The sequence below is a fragment of the Ambystoma mexicanum genome, chromosome 11, assembly GCF_040938575.1.
Source record: "Ambystoma mexicanum isolate Mex_15411 chromosome 11, UKY_AmexF1_1, whole genome shotgun sequence".
NCBI classification, from domain to species: Eukaryota; Metazoa; Chordata; class Amphibia; order Caudata; family Ambystomatidae; genus Ambystoma; species Ambystoma mexicanum.
The window spans coordinates 771,175,820-771,190,323 of NC_090934.1; the positions used below are offsets into that span (position 1 = coordinate 771,175,820).

Below are 14,504 nucleotides of genomic sequence, written 5' to 3' on the forward strand. Positions count from 1 at the left end.
TCTTTATTTGTCCTGCAAGACAAAAAACAAGCACAAAATCTTTACCGAAACAAACTGCAGCAACCTGACCCACCCTGAATACCTCCACCTTTGTAGGACAAGATCACATTTTGACACTGAAACCTAACAAGATCCTTCTAGAACGTAGGCCTGCATAGTGGGAAAAAGCCTCCCAACCCATCAGGCTTATTGAAATCTTTATGCATTAGTCTGTTGTCGACGCAGATGTCCAACAAATCTGTTGCGTGTCAGCTCCTTCTTAAAGCTCCCGCCAAAAGGAGTTAATTCCCAATTTCATAGCACATCTTGTATGCCTTCACAATGTCCACCCTAAACGTTCTGGCTGCACCGGTTTATACCGCGTGTTTGCAAAAGGCCTGGGCATGAAAAAGTGCAGGCTAGAAGTTTTGAATCCCGTTCTGTACATTGCAGAGAAATAGAATATGTACATAAGATAAGTGTTACCACGAGCAAACAGATAGTCATTTTAAACGGCAGTCAAAACAAGTCCGCTGGAAAGAGAAAGCAAATTAACTGTGCCCAGGCGACGATCTATTGGAGGAAGGATTTGAGCTTTGTCAGAATCTTTCTGGGTTACCTAATTACTGAGTAACCTCGGGTTAGACACCTGCTTGACCAAAGATTCTTGGCTTCTAATTTAATATTAGTGGCTTGTGGGAAACATCAAGACCCGCCAGCATATTTAAATTGGCACCAGCAAGTGTGGACAAAGTTGAAATTGCAAAAGATAACATAAATAATTAAAAATGATTATAAAGCATGTAGCCACACAATGTGGATTGTACGGTACAAGACTGCACAAGCTCATGTGTCCTGAAAGGCTTACAACTATATATATTTGTCTATTTATAGTAAATGCTTGGGGAGAGAGGAACGGCTATATGTTTACAAGTGGTATTAAGAAACTCGGCGATAACATTGGGATGAGCTGAGGTGTTCATGTCATGTGTAGGTGCACTGTGTAGGAAGTCTTTCTGAATGGGTTAACTTGGATTTTTAGTCTCTTTTTTATTGTGGTCACAATGTATTATCTGTGCACTGATTCAAGTGTATTGTAATTACTGTCTAGATAACATAAGAGTGTGTATTTATTAGATATGAGTGCTTTTCATACATTGCAGCAAACAGCATTGAATATCATTTGACAGCTGTCCTGAGGCAGATTAATAGTAAAACAAAGGGGGTTCTGGGAGTCTCTCTACCGGCACAAACACAGCTCATTGACCTGTTCTTGGGTGGATGGCCCCGGGAGAGTCTCAACCAAGTCTTTAGCTCACTGTCCCTTTCACAGAGGAGAAATATCCCTGCATATCAGTATTTGTCCTGCCCAGGGACACTCCAGCACCGAAATGCTAGGCAATTCTCCTCTGAACAAGAGTACCAACAGCAACCCCATACGCGCGTTTCAGCCTTGTTGGGCGTCATCAGTGAGGTGGAGCTGTGCCTCTCTGAGAACTATGAGCAAGGGGTCCACGTCTGGATTCCCCTGGTAACTTAGAATGAGCCCCAAAATTACTTAATATGCAAAACAAAGGGGGTTCTCGGAGTCTCTCTACCGGCACAAACACAGCTCATTGACCTGTTCTTGGGTGGATGGCCCCCGGGAGAGTCACAACCAAGTCTTTAGCTCACTGTCCCTTTCGCAGAGGAGAAATATCCCTGCATATCAGTCTTTGTCCTGCCCAGGGGCAGTCCAGGTCATTGGGCTGTGTTTGTGCTGGTAGAGAGACTCCCAGACCCCCCTTTGATTTGCAGATTAATAGTATATAAGACGCCAGGAGAAGGAACATCTTCATGTTGCGCCTCTAGGTAACAAATAAAGAATGGTATTGTCCAGGAACAAAGTAATCCGATTTCTTGGCTTGTATTGTAAAACATTTTTATATTCAGCGGCAACCCAGGTGGGTTGTGCCTGAAAGTTTTAGAAACGCTACATTTGTATCTTTTAAAAAAGAACTGTTACATGTGTTAAAGTTGGAGAGGGGATTCGTACAGGAAAGGTGCCCTGTGATTAAGGCATAGTTACCTTTTTATCAGTGAACGGAGTTCATCTCTTTCTTATATACCTGAATGTAGACGATTGTTACTTTCACAAATTCCACTGGGATGTTTGCCTGTCCCTGCAGTCATCAGACTCACTTGCAAGGATGAACTGGGTGACACAGCTTTTCTGTGTGACCGTGCATCTAAGTAAACTGTATATTTATTGTCACCTTTTATGGCCAATGTATGCAACATAAGGAATTTGACTCTAATAACAATATTGAAAGAGAGAAACTTTCATTAGTTTAAAACTGCAGTTTTCATTCTTTTAACAATGCCTAGTCTATTCTTCTTTTTCCCCATGGACACCTTTGTAAACCACACCTTTACAATATTCAGAAAAATGACTTCAAATAAGGAATTGCTTGATAGGAAATAGAAAGGTAATTGTTATTACTGAATTGAATTTCATATTGCATTGTATATTGTATTTTTCGTATGCTGTTTCACTTTTATGTATTTTATAGTTTTGGCTTTTATGGATTTGTTTCTTTTTTTAAATAAATAACTCAGTCAATCAGAATGTTATTGTTTGAACACATCATTATAAAAAGAATAGATAACAGCAAGACTGCTTCAATTTGTAAAAACTGATGTTTATGATTAGTTTATAATAGCTTTCAACACCAAATGCGTGCAAAGGAGATAAACTTTGTAAAATAAAAAGAAAGCTCAATGGGTTTATTAAATAACTAAATGTTGCCTTTTATCCATTTAAATTCCAAGATTATTCTATTTGGTATTGGAATTGGCTATTTAGAGATGGGTAATTGTATCAATTTTGTTTTTCAAGACGAAGAGAATGCTTGTTGAGAAAATGGGACGAGAAGCAGTTGAATTAGGTCACGGTGAAGTGAACATAACTGGAGTGGAAGAGAACACATTAATAGCCAGCCTCTGTGACCTTTTAGAAAGAATATGGAGTCATGGTCTGCAGGTCAAGCAGGTAAATTCTTTCTGTGTTCAAGTGTGATACAAAAGATTCAGGTGTATCCATTAAACCGCCATGCCACATGCCTTTGTTTCATTTGACTGAATGGGGAAATAGTGGAACCTTTTATTGCATGAAGTTGTATACCAAATTTAAACATCCTTTTTTTTTTAATTCAAATTTGAGATTTTAGTAAACATAACTACACAGCCACTGTGAAAAACTCACAAATACGACATTAAATCTCAAAATTAACACTTTGGCAAACCAACTAATTATGCTCTAACTACCGCACACCCTCTCCGTACCCCTCCAACCTTCTCCCCTTTTTCCCCCTCCGCCCATTCCCTTTTCCGATCCGACCAAATCTCCCCTTTTTAGTCACATGTCTTATCTCTTTCAATATCCCTTTTGCAGGGACTCGCCTTGCAGTTCCAGTTCCAGTATAGATTCTCACAATTCCGTAGCCCGCGGTGACCGGGATGTCCGTCTCTCCCACCCAGCCCCCTTCCCCCATCAATGTTTCTTCAATCCTGCTGAATGTATTCGAGCGGAAGTCTGACCATTCCGTTTCAATCGATCCCGGGTTCCCCTGTAGCGCCGCTGTTATGCGTTCCATCACATATATATTCCTGACAGCCAAACTCCCTTCCATTGTGTAGCCAATGATGCCCTTCCCGCAAGGAAAAGGCTGTGAACCATTCTTGCAGGGTCTGGGATTGCATCCCGAACTCCCAGTACCCAGAGATGCCCCAAGGGTGAGGTCCAAGATGTTACCCCGCACATCCCCTCCCCCTGTCGCCAGATACTCCAAATAGTGCCCAAGATTGGATGCTCATGTATCCTACGTATCACTTTGCCACTCTCCCACTGTGGCAGGTCATAGATAGCGATTTTCTTGGTCCCACCGATTACGGGTCCCCCTGCCCTTTAAGGTGACAGATCATGACCCTTCGCTCCGTGGCCTTGTAGTATAGGTGTTTATCTCTGAGCCCAACACTCCTGCTTTCCTTAGGGAGGCTCAGGACGTTGCTAGATACTCTGGGTTTCTTCCCCTGCCACAGGAACCTTAAAAGGGTTCCCTTGGTCAGCTTGAAATAGAGGTCAGGAATCTGTATTGGTAGCATCTGGAAGAGATACAAGATCTTGGGAAGAATCACCATTTTTAACGCATTCAGCCACCCCTCCAGTATATGGTCAACTACCTCCATTTTCTTAAATCTTTTTCCAGCTTAGTCATAAGGGGGGGAGCATCATACAGATCCTCAAGTCCTCTTGTAACGGTCACCTCCATACCGGGGAATACACCCCAAGTCGTCGTCCTAACATCTATCTAGGGGAAACAGTACTGACTTGCTTTTATTCATTTTAAAGGCTGCCATGCACCCATATTCCTCCATTCCCCCCACCGCTGCAGGAACGGATGTCCGTGAAAGTACAAAAAGAGTTGAGGAGAGCGGGCACCCCTGTCTTGTCCCCCTTTCCTGGTTAAACCAACGTGAGTATCCCCCGTTTACAGCCACACATGACTTCGGGGAGGAGTAGAGTGCCATAATACCCCTTATCAGTCCTTTACTTACACCGAACTTGATCAGTAGCACCTCTAGAAAGTCCCACTCCACTCAGTCAAAGGCCTTTTTGGCATCCACCGAGAGAAGAGTGGGGTCCCTGTGCCTCATTAATCAGATGTAGAGTCTTCCGCATTGTATCTGCCTCTTGTCGCCCCCTAACAAACCCCACCTAGTCCGAGTGGACCAGCCTCGGCAAGTGACCTTCCAGGCTTACGGCTATTACCCTTGCATACATTTTTGCATCTATGTTCAATAGAGAGATCGGACGGTAAGAACCACACGCCAGGGGGTCCCTGCCCTCCTTCGTTATCACCGTGATAAGAGGCTGTGTAAAAGAGTGTAGTGCTTTCCATATGGTCAAGATATCATTAAACAATGTCATCAGGAAGGGGACCCGAGCCGGGAGGAAGTACTTATAAAATCCCGATGTGAACCCATCCTCTCCCGGAGCCTTGCCTAACTTCAACCTTCCAATGGCCACCTCAATTTCATTTCCCTATGATTGGAGCTTCTAGGATTTCTGACTCTGTTTCCGTAAGAAGGGGGAGTCGGGAGTCTCTCAAGATATTTCTCGATCTCCTCATTGCCCACTGTCCCTTCACTCCTATACAGACACAATTAGATCACCCTGCACATGCCTCCCAAATCCCCTCTGCTGACTCCTCCAAGGCCCTCCCTCTCCCTCCAATGCTCCGACTCGCCTTTCCACCCGTTGTCCCCGTAGCCTGGCTGCCAGGAGGGCGTCTGCCTTATACCCTTTCTCATAGAACGTCTGTTTTAAAAATTGTTAAGTGCGAACTATCTTTCCTTCTTCGAGAAATCTCAGTTCCTCCCTCACCCCTCTCGCCTCCTGAATGAGCTCCCCCCTACTGTCTGTGGTCAACTATGCCCGCCTCTCCAGTGACCTTATTTTTCCCCTCTGACGCCTTTTAATGAGGGTACGTTCCCTCTTCCTGCGGGCCCCATCTCGGATTAATATCCCTCTCCACGTAGCCTTTGCTGCATCCCAGACAATGTCCTTCCGGATCTCCCCAGTATCATTAATCTCAAAGAATTCTGTGATACCCTTCTCCAACTCTTCCCTAAAGCATGGGTCCTCCCACAGAAACTCATTGCACCTCCACTTTGAGCCCTCTAGGACAAAGGCCACTCCTTACATTATCAACTAACACCATGTCATGGTCCGACCAACTAACCAGGTAGATTGCCGGCCCCACTGCCGAGTTCCACAGATCCCTAAAAATGTATAGGTAGTCTATTCTTGTTAGCGTCCCATGTGGAGCAGAATAGAAGGTGAACCCTTTTCACTTGGATGTAAGTGCTGCCATATATCTCGCATCCATAGAGCTCCATTGTCGTTGCCAACTTCCTTCCAACCTGATTCTGGGGCTCCTGCTCCCCGGGGTGCCCGGACTGTCCGTCCAAGCTGACATACATTACAGTCTCCTCCCAGTATAATGTGTCCCCTTGCCTCGTTCATTATTTTTTCCATGGTTCTCTGCAGGAACCTCTGCTGACCCTGGTTAGGAGCGTATACAACAGTAAATGTGAACCTGATTTTATGAATCAGACCATATATCAGGACCGCCCTTCCCTCCACATCGGACCACACCTTAGTAACCTCCATCCAAAGCCCCTGTGGACCAGGATCCCCATCCCTGCTCTTCTTGTTATCCCTGATCCCCAGTATTTACCCCCAACAAAACCACAGGGGATCCTACATTCTTCGCCTCTCTGGTATTTCGGCTCCTGGAGAAATAAAATGTCAATCCCAGATCTTCTGAATCCTCTCGCAACCAGGGACTGCTTGGCTGGGAAGTTGAGCTCCTTAAAATTGATCATTCACACCCTCTGGCTGTTCTCCCTGGTTCCCCCCATGAATCGGCAATACCCGAGTCCTCTTTACCAGCGCGCTGTCTGTCCAGGAATAGACCCTCCATGTTGTGACATATCAATATGTGAGTATGCACCCATCATTGTCGGATTGAGAAGTCCCACCACCCCGCTGCTCCTTTGAAGCCCCTTCCCCCTCCCTCCCATCCTCTCAGGCACCTGACCCCTCCCAGTTACTCTCACTAGAAGGGTGCCGAACCACCAACCAGGCCCGCATCCCAGGCCCCTGCTCATGACACCTCAATTGCTAGTTACCCCTATTTCACACAACATACAAAACTTACAACTGCTTACGGACCATGCAGTCCCCTCTTTCCCATCTGTCATGGTAGAGCCCAAAGAAATATGGACCCCCACAAAATCGACTCCCGTCCCCCATCTTGCGACAGGCCAACAGGCTCGTCAGACCTTTCAGAACCACAATTGTCGATATTCGGTCACAACCAGTAATGTGTTCAGGGCGTGCCAGCCGTGGGTGGGGGGGGGGGGGTCAGGGGTCAGGGTGTTCAGCTTCTGAAACGTCCTTGATCTGGCAACTCGCTTCCTTCTGGGGCTCTTAATACGCTGCTGTATGTCCGGTCCAATTTCACCTTGTGAGCAAGAAGCCCTCTACTCTTCCCCAAGCAGTTCCCCTATTGCTCTGTTTATCTCTTCCTCCGTGGCAAGTCAGTACTTCAGGCCCTCCAACTCAAATGAGATAGAGAACGGAAATCCCCAACGATATCGAACTCCTTTTTCGTTGAGCCATTTTGTCAGGGGCAGACACATTCTTCTCTTTGTGAGGGTCAGGGACGACAGGTACTGGAAAATAGTAATCTTTGCCGCTCCCAACATTACAGGACCCTTGGCCCTGGCCCTTTCAAGAATTTTAAGTTTGTCTGGGTAATTGTGAAAGCGGGCCAGAACCGACCTCGTGCCCCTCCCCGAGCCCCCAGCTCTATGGATCCTCTCAATTTTCGTCTTTATCAATAGAGTTATCATCAAAGAGGAGCTTAGTAATGTCATGTATGTTCCTCCTGAGGGACCTTTCCGATTCCCCTTCCATCTCTGGTATCCCAAAAAAGCAAAGATTGTTCCTCCGTTCGCGATTCTCAGTCATCCATCTTCAATACCATCTCACCTCTCCCCTCTCGATTTCACCCATCCTTGCGTCCATTTGGGTCTCCAGAGTGTCCAGGGAGGATTGGTTATGTTCAATTCCTTTAGTCTCTTCTCCATCTTATCGATTCTCATATTAATCTTATTGACCTTGACCCTGATGTCGGTCCTCATGCACCTAATCTCATTGAGAAGGGATGCCACATCCCTCTTAGTCGCTGCAGAGTCCTCCCCCTCGGTCTCCATCTTCCGTGATTCGTGGCTATCTGTGGAATCCGGTCTACCAGTGTACGCAAAGTCGGCCAGTTCGCTCTGATCTCCGTGTAACATTGGGCCAGAGTGGGGCACTCCGACTGGGTCCTGTACCCCCCCACTGTTCATCCGGGTGGTCACTTTATATGAACCTTCATCCATCGACGGGGTCCCCCTCAAGGGGAGACCATCAGGCAGTATGTCTTCCTGGAAAAGTGTCTCTCCCTGCCACCTGGCGTGGACGGGGGCACACAGGTCACCCTCCTGTGGATCAGGCGGGCACATGTCCCATTCTCCGGGGCCTACACCTTTCCCACCTACCACCAGTTACCGGACCAAAGCTGGGCCACTCACATGACTCACCGGTTCCTTGCAGTACCCCAGTTTCATAGATCACTCCCAAAGCCACTCTTGTGACCGTGGGGGGCTCAGCTCACCGACTCCGCCAATCCACCACACCGTTCCTCCACAGCTTCAAGACCCTAACAGGCCCCAGCCTCAGGGAGGCGGGCACACGCCCCAGAACTGGGGTCCCACACCTCCCATAGTATTCCCCCTACTACAGGCTCAGTTCAAGTTCAACTGCGGGACCTCGGGTTTCTCTGCGGCACCTCCACCGCCAACGTCCATTCCCTATCTCAGCCTGGGGTCTTCCACACCGCTGGGAGGACCGCCCACCTGCCACAGCGGGTGCTCAACTCGCTCCCTCAACCTCCCTGCTCTGGCCCTGCAAACAGCACAGCCACTTGACTGCAACCTCTGGGAGGCATGCTCACACCCCTGAACTGGGGAGCACACCTCCTGGTTGTCACCTTGCCAAATTGGTGCACTGTCCAGTTTCCTGTGCTGCGATGGTCCTCCAAGTGCGGGCACTCCAAGAGCACCTCTGCCCCCTCCCGACCTCCTTCAGGCTACTCCTATACTGCGGTACCTGCTTGTGTCTCTCCGTTCCGGCACCCCATCCAGAAAGAGCGGCATCTTTCTTCTCTGTCCTCCGTCCTACCGGTTCAGGTCACTGACCGTTGTACAGGGCCAGGGTGCCCTCCTCCAAACGCTCCCTAGCCTGGATCTCCACGGGTCCTGAAAGTCCCCTCTCCACCTCTCTCTTCTTTCGGGGGTGGCGGGGATAAGATCAACAGCCCCACGGCCCCCTTCCGCACAGCCCACAGCTAGACGGGCCCGGACGGGCTTGCACAGAGAAAGTACTTTAATAACTTTCTCGTGTCACAATCAGCACGCCTGTGCTCGGCTCATAGGCAGCCAACCTTTGCCATTTTTGGGCCTGTTGCACCCCAACAGTTCATTCAAACCCCCTCTGCAGTCGTTTCCACATGGGGGGCATAAGTGGGGGCACACTTACTTTTCCCGGGCCCGGAAGATGGAGGAACACGCTCAGGCGACCTCCATCCTCGCCCCCTGGTGGCCAGTCCTTAAACATCCTTTTTAATTTGGAATTCTGTGGCTGTTCAATGAAGTGTGTCAATGTGTAAAAATCTTCTTATGTTTTATCAAATCTAGCTTTTTAAGAAAAATAGTTTTGGGTATTGAAATGGATTCAGTAGTTTTTTAGTTTAAAATAATTGTGCGCAAAATGTATTGTTTTTAAATTCCCTTAACAAGGAAACCCTGTCGACCCCTGTTTACTCTGCTCCTGTGTTACCCTGCTCCTGCTTTGATAACTTCCATCCCAGCCTGTACTTTTGAAGGCAAATAAATCTATTAATGTAAAATATACTTTTGCATGTGAAATGCAAAAGTACACATTACTTGTCCCGGCTACGGTATGGGAAAGGAGTGATACGGAATTCTGTGTATGTAACAGAAACCTTCCTATATACCTTCTCTATGGTAGATTTCCTTGACTTCCAAAACCCTTACCTTACTTCCATGTGCTTTTTGCTGTTTGAAAAAGCTAATGATTTCAATCGGGTAGCATTTTTCAGTTGACATGTTTGCAGGTCACATTTTGGCACTAATATGCAGTTTTACAGACAGCATGGGCATTTTTTAAAGGAAAGATGGTTTTTCAACTGCCCTTTTCTCTAGAAAACATAGATTGTTTCCATCAAAAAATACTTAGTTGTGTCACATACCATTGTTAGAGGGGTCAGTCAGACATTTGTATCTTAATAAGTGAATCTACTGTTCACCAACAGAAATGTATGATTAATTGTTTTCTTTGAGATGCATTAAATTATTACTTCTTTGTTTTATTTTGCCCTAAAGGGTAAATCGGCACTGTGGTCTCATCTGTTACATTACCAAGAAAGTAAAAAGAGAAGAGTGATGCCTGGCAGTTTCAGCACTTCAGGTTTGTATTTCAGCTTTTGAGTTATTGTTAGTGGTGTGTCTTTTATTCTCTCACCGACTTTGTGAATGACAATATAACCATCTGCTGATTATGCAGAATATAAGCTCTGATCTCAGTTGGAAGGCGTGTGCCATGTATTGTCAGCATTTCCACTTTCCAAGTGATAATCACTTATTGTACAATAAACAATTGATACATGTTTGTATCTATGGAAAGTATGAGTCCAATATCTTTCATATGTTCATCTTGTCCAAGTTGGAAGAATTTGGCTGCTGATACATATCACCCATTAGCTACACCTATGCCTTGGGTGCATAAAAAGAGGTGTTTCGCTTAGTACGCATGGTTTGGGTTCAAATTCCTTCTTTCATTCACGTAAACTATTTGAAATAGATGCAAGATGACCTAAGAGTAAATATTCTCTGTGTCAGTATGTGAACAGGTAAGCTAAATAGAAAGTGCATGGATACTTCGAATGGATTGTGTCATCCAACGTATTCCTCATCTTTGATATCTCGTCCAGCTTTGGCTGCTTTCCTAAAAAATATTCTCGGCAGAGGGCACTGTGCGTCGATGGTGTCCAGTCAGTGTCCCTGGAAGGCCTCCATAGAGGGTGAAGTCATCGGGTGTATAAGTAGCACGTGCGGCACCCGTTGGCCTCAGTTCTGTTTTTCCGCAAACGTGTTTGCTTCGGAGACTCTGTGCGCCTCGTTAGTATTTACTTACTACGCAGTTCTTCAATAATCAAAAATAAATACATCGACATGTTTTCGTCATCGACCCCGACTACACCTCGTTCCGGTTTCAAAAGGTGCAGAGAATGCGATTCGAAAAAATGTCCATCACGGATCTGCATTGCTCATGCCTATGGTGTTTGGGGAGGACCACGGCACAGAATCCTGCTCAAAATGTCATGCAATGACGAGTAAAGCACTGCGAGAAAGGAAGGGAAAATTGCAGGTAGGCCGTAAAACTAAAACCGATCGTTCCTCGTCGTCAAGTCAGGAGGTTATTCTCCTCGAGGCAAAAAGGACAAAAAGAGATCAGGATCCCGTAGTTGCTCCCGCCACTCATCCTCAACAAAAAGATCGAAGAGATGGCACCATCGGTCGCCATCCTCGTCATCATCGTCGGACAAATCCCCGAGAAAATGTAAGTGCCCCAGAAAACATTCTTCATCCGCAGAGTGGGAAGCATGTCGTATGAAAATGCTAGAAATTTTCGAGAAGGGCAATCCTCTATCCGTGCCTTCTTCGGAAGCCGGACGAGAGTGGTCCTGTTCCAACATTCGCGTGCCCTCGAGCCCGGGTGATCGAAGAAAGACCCATCGAGAACCTTCAAGGTCTCTGATGAAAGAAAGTCACATGAGTTGTGGCAGGAGCACAAGGTCATCGACGCCACAGAAGTGGCACCGTCGGCACCATTTCCATCGGCGCCTTTGACGACGTTGACACCAAAATCAGCGGTGCCAAAAATGACTCTGGCTTCAACTCCCTCAAGCCTCCCACAAAGCCTACACCTTTGGTGGTTCCTGACAAAGTTTATACTCCTTTGCCTAAAAGGGAGTACTTTAAATCCCTCTCTTCGATCTTTGAGGAAGAAGATAGGTCTGAGGATGAGGAGGTTCCCTGTGGCCTTGAGTTTGGAACTCATGATGTGCCAGATAGTTTAATCTCAGAGGAGAGTAAGATGAAAGATTTTGTTGACACACTGCACAATACTAGTGGTGTTGACACATCACCTGAAACTGAGTTCGGGAGACCGGAACCGGGGGAACACGCTGATTCCTAGTATCGGCACCTGATGTCACGGGTAGTTGAATACCTAGGTTGGGCTAAACCACCAGCTCAATTCATCCAGGATGACCTTACTGATGTTCTGGACCAAGGTCCACTTACAGACCCAATCTTACCCTTTCATGTGACCTTACAAAATAGGGTGGCCAAAAATTGGGAATCCCTGAGGTGGATAAATCCATCACGAGAAAATACTGCCCTCCCAGTAGCGATCTGGCCAAACACCCCACTCCTGAAAGTCTGATGGTCCAGGCAGCCACAGCTACATCCAATAAAGCGGTGTACACTACCATCCCTACAGATAGGGACGACAATTGTGTGAATGGATGGGCGCGCAAGGTATTTTCCGCTGGGAGTATGGCCCTTAAATCGGCCAACTCCACATGTGCCTTAGCCAAATTTTCGTACACTCTGTGGGAGTGCATATCAATAGCGGTGGAACACATTCCAGAAGGGGAGGAAAGGGAGGGTTTCCTAGCTATCGTTTGGGATGGCAAAGAAGCCATGCGTGAATCCTTTCAATCTGGATTAGACACTGCAGACAGCGTCAGCAGGTCTATGGCTTTAAGCACGGTTATGCGCAGATTTGCGTGGTTGCGAAAGTCTGGGTTCGCACCAGATGTGCAGGCCCGTCTTCTAAACATGCCATTTGACAGGTCTCACCTTTTTGGCAACAAGGTTGACAAGAGCCTTGAGAGGTTGCAGTCCTCGAAGGCGGCTACCAAATCTTTAGGGGCCGCTGTTAGGCAACCTCAGCCTTTTCGTTCTTCAGGACAACCATTCAGGGGGCGATCCTATTGTTTCTACTCCTCATTTGGAAAGGTGAGAGGAATGGCCAGTCAAAGAGGCCAAAGAAGAAACCTTCGTGGTGGACATGGTAAGAGTGCAAAGCCAGCTCCAGCTACAGCATCCTTGCCATCAGCGGTTGCAGCAACCGCCCCAAAACCTCTTTGAGAACTTGCATCACAAATCACCAGTGGGAGGCAGACTAGCTCAGCATCTGCAAGAATGAGAATGGTGAGCCATTACTTCAGATGCTTGGGCTCTGGAAACAATAGCCCAAGGTTACTGCCTTCCATTTAAACTGTTAGGGAAAATTCTCATTCTATGGCTAATTTCCCTTACCTATCGTCCCCCAGCAGCTTTGCTGGATTTGAAGGGTTTGTTCTTTTCTCCTGCTAAGAGTGAGGCTTTTTCCCACTCTTAGGCAATTTTGCTATGCGTGTTCTAGGCTATTTATGTGTTTAATGTCAATGGGGTTTTTCTCACCCCCATAGGAAACATCTTTATTCACATATGTTACACAGCACCCTCTGTACAGTAACACAGGGGTGTCGTAGCGACCCCCAAACATAGACTCCATACCCTGTGACTGACTACTGTCTCCCAGGGCATGTAAAGTCCCCACGACTTTACTAGTCAATTTTTATGAACTAAACCAGTACAACCCATGTTACTATGGAGGTACTGGGAAGGGTTAATAGTTTTTCCCTTATGTTCATTGTCGAGAGGGTACCGTACAGTCCCTCTCTCAAAAGTTTCTGGCTGGTGGCTGTGGTTACTACTGTAAATATTCGACCGCAAATATTTTCCTATGGGATTTTCCCATTGTTCAAGGCTACCACATTTTCTGACAGCCTCTAACATACCGCCGGTGTATTTTAATATTAACTTTACTCAGGTAGGTTTTATTTGCCAGAACTTTAATATAATTTCTGTCTTGTGTCTTTCTCTAAACTCCTAACCCAGGTCGGGGATCCTTTGTTCGTCCTTTTGGCAGGCTTCTACCAAGAAGCCCTCCTTTCGGCACCACTGAGTCTGGGGTGGGTCCATTGTGTGGGAGGTGGAGTCGGATCCCTGGACAGGGTTGCCTCAGAAACCCATGTCGCACTCTATCCTGATAGGCTGGAGGGTCTCCCACCATGTTGACCACTCCACTGTGTGAGTGACAGCTAGGCTGTATGAATGGGGATCTTTTTGCATAAAAGCAGGGTCCTGAGGACTGGAAGAGCAAGACGCCGCCACTGGCACTAAGAAGCCGAAGAGGAGAGAAGCCAAAGACCTCTGCAACGACTGAACCACCGGCGAAGCCCTGCTGCAGCGTCTCACCACTTTTCTCTACACGACGAGAGATCTTCATCAGCAAGAGCCAGCTTCCCTTTAACTGGTGGGGCCAAACAGTATGCCAATCGCCTTCCCGGACCTGCCTTGGTCGAATCGCCAGTGCCCTGTACTCAGAGGCCGGATAGCCAGGCACCAGTCCACCCGGACCGCGATTTAAAGGAGTGTACCTTTTATTCGTCGGGCAGCACCGCGGCTGGTTTCATCCCTAGGTAGTGCAGTAACTCGAACCTTCCTCCACGACGAGAGCCTCTCTTCTTCTGCTGGATCCCCCGAACTGCAGGAACTACCAGGAACAACCGCCACCGCAGGAGCCACTTCTTCATTTTAAAGGTACATTGTTCCGCCAGGCCGCCCTTTCTGCGTAGTAGAGCTAAAGGTGTTTTAGATCCTTTACCTACCTGTTGGGATGGCCGCCCCTCTCTTTTAACATTGTCTTTCACCTTCTGCACCCACCTTTTTGAATC

At 47.0% G+C, this 14,504-nt stretch overlaps 1 protein-coding gene across 5 annotated transcripts in view; it reads left to right on the plus strand.

Moving 5' to 3' along the window:
- Positions 1-14,504, plus strand: part of DENND5A (DENN domain containing 5A) — a 2,487,481-nt gene that overhangs the window by 1,205,460 nt on the left and 1,267,517 nt on the right. For all 5 annotated transcript variants that reach the window (XM_069623676.1, XM_069623672.1, XM_069623674.1 and 2 more), the window contains 2 exons: positions 2,858-3,010; positions 10,036-10,120. In XM_069623676.1, the coding sequence (XP_069479777.1) occupies positions 2,858-3,010; positions 10,036-10,120 (238 nt within the window). The remainder of the gene's footprint in view (positions 1-2,857; positions 3,011-10,035; positions 10,121-14,504) is intronic.